Consider the following 3727-nt stretch of genomic DNA (forward strand, 5'->3'; position numbering starts at 1 on the left):
CATCTAATTCAATTTTATCATCGATACAATTAGCACATTTTCTAGTAATTATAAATAACAATGATATTTCTATTTAATATAATATTGCGTTTAATTTCACAAAATCACAAGCATAATTTAACTGACTATTTTAAACGATAAATTTGTAGGCGTTTAAAATTACGTCGAATTAATACGTTCGATACGAATTAATACGAATTAATTCTTTTTTTTCGTTATTAAATTTTTTTATTTGTATATCTACGTATTGCTAGTATAATATTTTATTTACAAATATAATTAATTACTGGTGGATAATAAATTATTCAATTGCGAAAAAATCTGTCATACACGAGCAAATCTGTTGTTAAAAAATTTTATTACTTAAAAATTAAATTATTCGACTGACTTTATCGCAACAATTTTCAGTACTTGTTTGAATAATCAATTATTTAATTTAAACTTATATATCGGTCAAATTTAAAATTAATACGTAGACGTTTTTGATAATTGAAATTCAATATATTAAAAAGGTTTTTTTTATCTTACGATGTTGAAGAAATAATTAAAATCACAATTTAAAATAATATTGATGTAGACCTGAGACTTTCCCTTGTTGGAGTGGCTCAGGCAGGAAACTTGCATCACGAGACCGGAACGTGGTGCTGGTATAGCTGTTCCTGACGTTCACAGAGGGACGTCATCCTCCTCAGGGACTCGGAGGACTCCCGAAAAAGCAGATTATCTTCATCTCGCGGCTGTTCAGCGTGTCCTGGAGAAATGACAGGCGGGGAAGAAGCTGAAAGCGGAGACCTCGCATCTCTGCCACCCATTCCAGCCCTTCGCCAATACTGTTGAACAGCCTCAGAAACGAACACCGGCAAAGACGGTACAGAGTCTCCGCCGTAGGGATGATACTTGAGGGTTTCGAGAGTGGACGCCAAACCTTTGATGTCGGCATACAGCCGGTTCAAAAGCTCAGCGTTGAAGCCCATCCCGTTTCCCGAATGGTCCATTTTGGGATGGTGAGGCATTTGCGAGTGGGGTGACGTCGTCGATAGAAGTTTTCTGTGAAGGGTCATATTGGAGCTGTGTCTGTCTCTGCTGCGCTTCGAAGGAAACGCAGCATTGCACCCGTTGATGTCGCATTGGTGCAATAGTTTGAGGTGCACGTTCCGGAAGTGGATCCTGAGCAGGAAGTGGTTCTGAAAAATCTGACCACAAGCCGTGCACTTGTCGGGATTTTCCTCGTCGATCGGTATTTCGAGCGCGTTCAGCTCCTCCCCGTCGTCGTTGAGATGATTTTCCGCTTCGGTGGATGGTGGACGAGCCCTCATCAAACTGACGGCCTCTTGAGTGAATTCGCTTTTGCAACCGGAAGTGCCGCTGTATAGATCCGAGCGCAATCTGATCTTCTCCGTCGGCGGTTTCGACGTTTCGTTCTCTTCAGACTTTTCCTCTTTGACTATAGCCGCCGCCGCCTCTTCGGATTCTTTCTTCAGAAATGTATTTTCAATCTTGGGCATCTTGAGAGATAAAGGTTCGTCCGTTATTAGAAATGTATTGTTGTTGTCGTTGTTGGTTTTGTACATTTCCGCGGATAGATCTTCGTCGGATAGGCTAATGTCCATGGATTGCGAACAACGGGTTGGTTTTTCGCTCTTGCGTTTTCTTTTATTTGGTATCGCTACTACTACTACTGGCTTTTCTTCTTCCTCTAAGCGCACTAAAGGCTTTGAAAGCTCCTCTGCGATGGTGTCTATTTTTGGGGTTTCGCGTTTATTCGGCATACTCAAATCCTCCGGTTCGTCGTTGTTTTTGATTGGTTCCATTTTAACGATGTCTGGTTGTATCGGTCGTTCGTTTGTTTCCTGTCCGTATTTTTGATAATCGGCTAAGAACTTGTTTATGTTGGCAAGCTTTTGGATCTTCTCCTCTTCTTTGCGCGCATACGAATCGTCGAATTTCTTCTTGGACTCGATCGGTTTGTACGCCATGCGATCGTCGCACATTGCGCTGTTGCGATATAGTTTTTCAAAGTCACTGAAATTCGGCATTGCACTGTGATTCATCACCGGAAGCTGGTCGTGTACTAGAAGGGGCAAAGGAAGCGGCAAAGGTCTCCCCGTCGGAAGCAGTGAAAACGGTTGAGACGATCTGCCATCGTGTGCCGAAATCTTTCTGCGAGTGTGCGGAGAATGAAGTTTCGGATTCGGATTAGCACTGTGCCTGTTCCTGGAGCGGCGCGAACTGAACATCATGGTGCACCCTTCGACGGTGCACTTGTGCATCTCCCTCAGGTGCACCGCGGAAAAGTGAATCTTGAGCGCACCCTTGTCGCAGAACGTCTTCAGGCATACGTTGCACTGCACTCGCTTCTTTCCCGTCGAAGGATTCACGAACTGGATGCCCAGATTCATCGGCCATTGCGTCACGTCGTGCGACCTCTTCGACATGGAGCGCATCGGATACATATCACAGGGAGATCTCAAATCAGGCGCACCGCCGTCGCTCAAATTGAACGAGATGTCCGGCGAGTCCTCCCTGACGTCTTCGTCGTCCGACTTGGCAGTTCTCGATTCGTCGGTGAGCGAGGAATTCGGCGACATTTTGCTAGAGGCCGAAGCTTTCGACATGGAGTCGTCGTGGGTCGAAGATGCGCCGCCGAAACTGGCGCCCAGATTGCGAAAGTCAAAGGGTTGCGTCGAACGAGGCGGAGGACCAGGATGCGGAGGCAATAAGAAGTAACCCAAGCCCATCGGCAACGATGGCTTCTGAGAAAAATCCTTGCTGTCCATTATTGATAAGTCCTTGGCATGTTCAGCGCCGATTTCATCGATCTAAAACAATACAAAACAAACACTGATTAGTTTTAAATATTTAACAAGCTGCACTGTTGTGCACAGAATGAAACGATCGTGTGATAGACGTCACATTTGTAAAGTTGGGAAAAATTAAAAACTTTTTAGATGTGTCAACTTCGTGTACTTGAAAGTGCGCGAAAATGTCGTTGACTTTTGACGGAATGTATTATTATTGATTATTTTTTCACTGAATTTGGGATTGAGCTGTTTGTGAGATGTGTTGGTAAATAAATAGTAAGCACCTTTTTGGTCAAAGCACGAGTGTGTTAGTGGTAAAACGAAGCACGACGAGCACGAGAGCACGACAAGACGCCACAACGGTCCCGGCACGACTGGCGCGTCACGAGCCCCGCACTACAGGTGACGCCGAGCGACTCAACACGCAACACACTCACAACATCAACACGCAACAAACACACACTCACACACACGTTCGGATGACTAAAGTCATCAAAAAATGACAACAATAGTGTTCAGGATAATTTTAAATAAAAATGTGTTACAATATTATAAAAAGATCCGTCTAAAATGACCGCAAGTCGATATTTAAAACTTTGTGATGAATGTGCGAAACATATGCAGCTATAAAAGTTCGATTGTATTATTCGTTTTTTGATTGTGTCGATTCATTTGGTTTTGGTTTGAAATATGTTCTTGAAATATGTGTAATGTTATCAAAAGTTAGTTTGTTTGCTTGCTTTTGACGCACAGCGCCATCTGTTGGCGAGTAGTTCTCTTTGCGCCACGAAAGCTCATTCTATCAGTGACTTTTCTACCTACATATATAACGAACTTTTGCGCATTGTTTCTTATTTGTATGTATGCTCTTTTTAACTTTGCAATACATAATTGAGCCGTTATATTTGATATTACAATTTTCAGTT

At 42.9% G+C, this 3727-nt stretch overlaps 1 protein-coding gene across 1 annotated transcript; it reads right to left on the reverse strand.

The window, feature by feature from the left end:
• Positions 1-234: 234 nt before the first annotated feature.
• Positions 235-3177, reverse strand: LOC143920078 (zinc finger protein basonuclin-2-like). The gene is made up of 2 exons (XM_077442778.1): positions 3086-3177; positions 235-2819 (listed from the first exon to the last, which is right to left on the reverse strand). The coding sequence occupies exon 2, from the start codon at positions 2775-2777 to the stop codon at positions 624-626; it is 2154 nt and encodes a 717-aa protein (XP_077298904.1). The 5' UTR covers positions 2778-2819; positions 3086-3177; the 3' UTR covers positions 235-623.
• Positions 3178-3727: the final 550 nt, after the last annotated feature.

The sequence above is a fragment of the Arctopsyche grandis genome, chromosome 12 (genome assembly GCF_051622035.1).
Source record: "Arctopsyche grandis isolate Sample6627 chromosome 12, ASM5162203v2, whole genome shotgun sequence".
Taxonomy (NCBI): domain Eukaryota; kingdom Metazoa; phylum Arthropoda; class Insecta; order Trichoptera; family Hydropsychidae; genus Arctopsyche; species Arctopsyche grandis.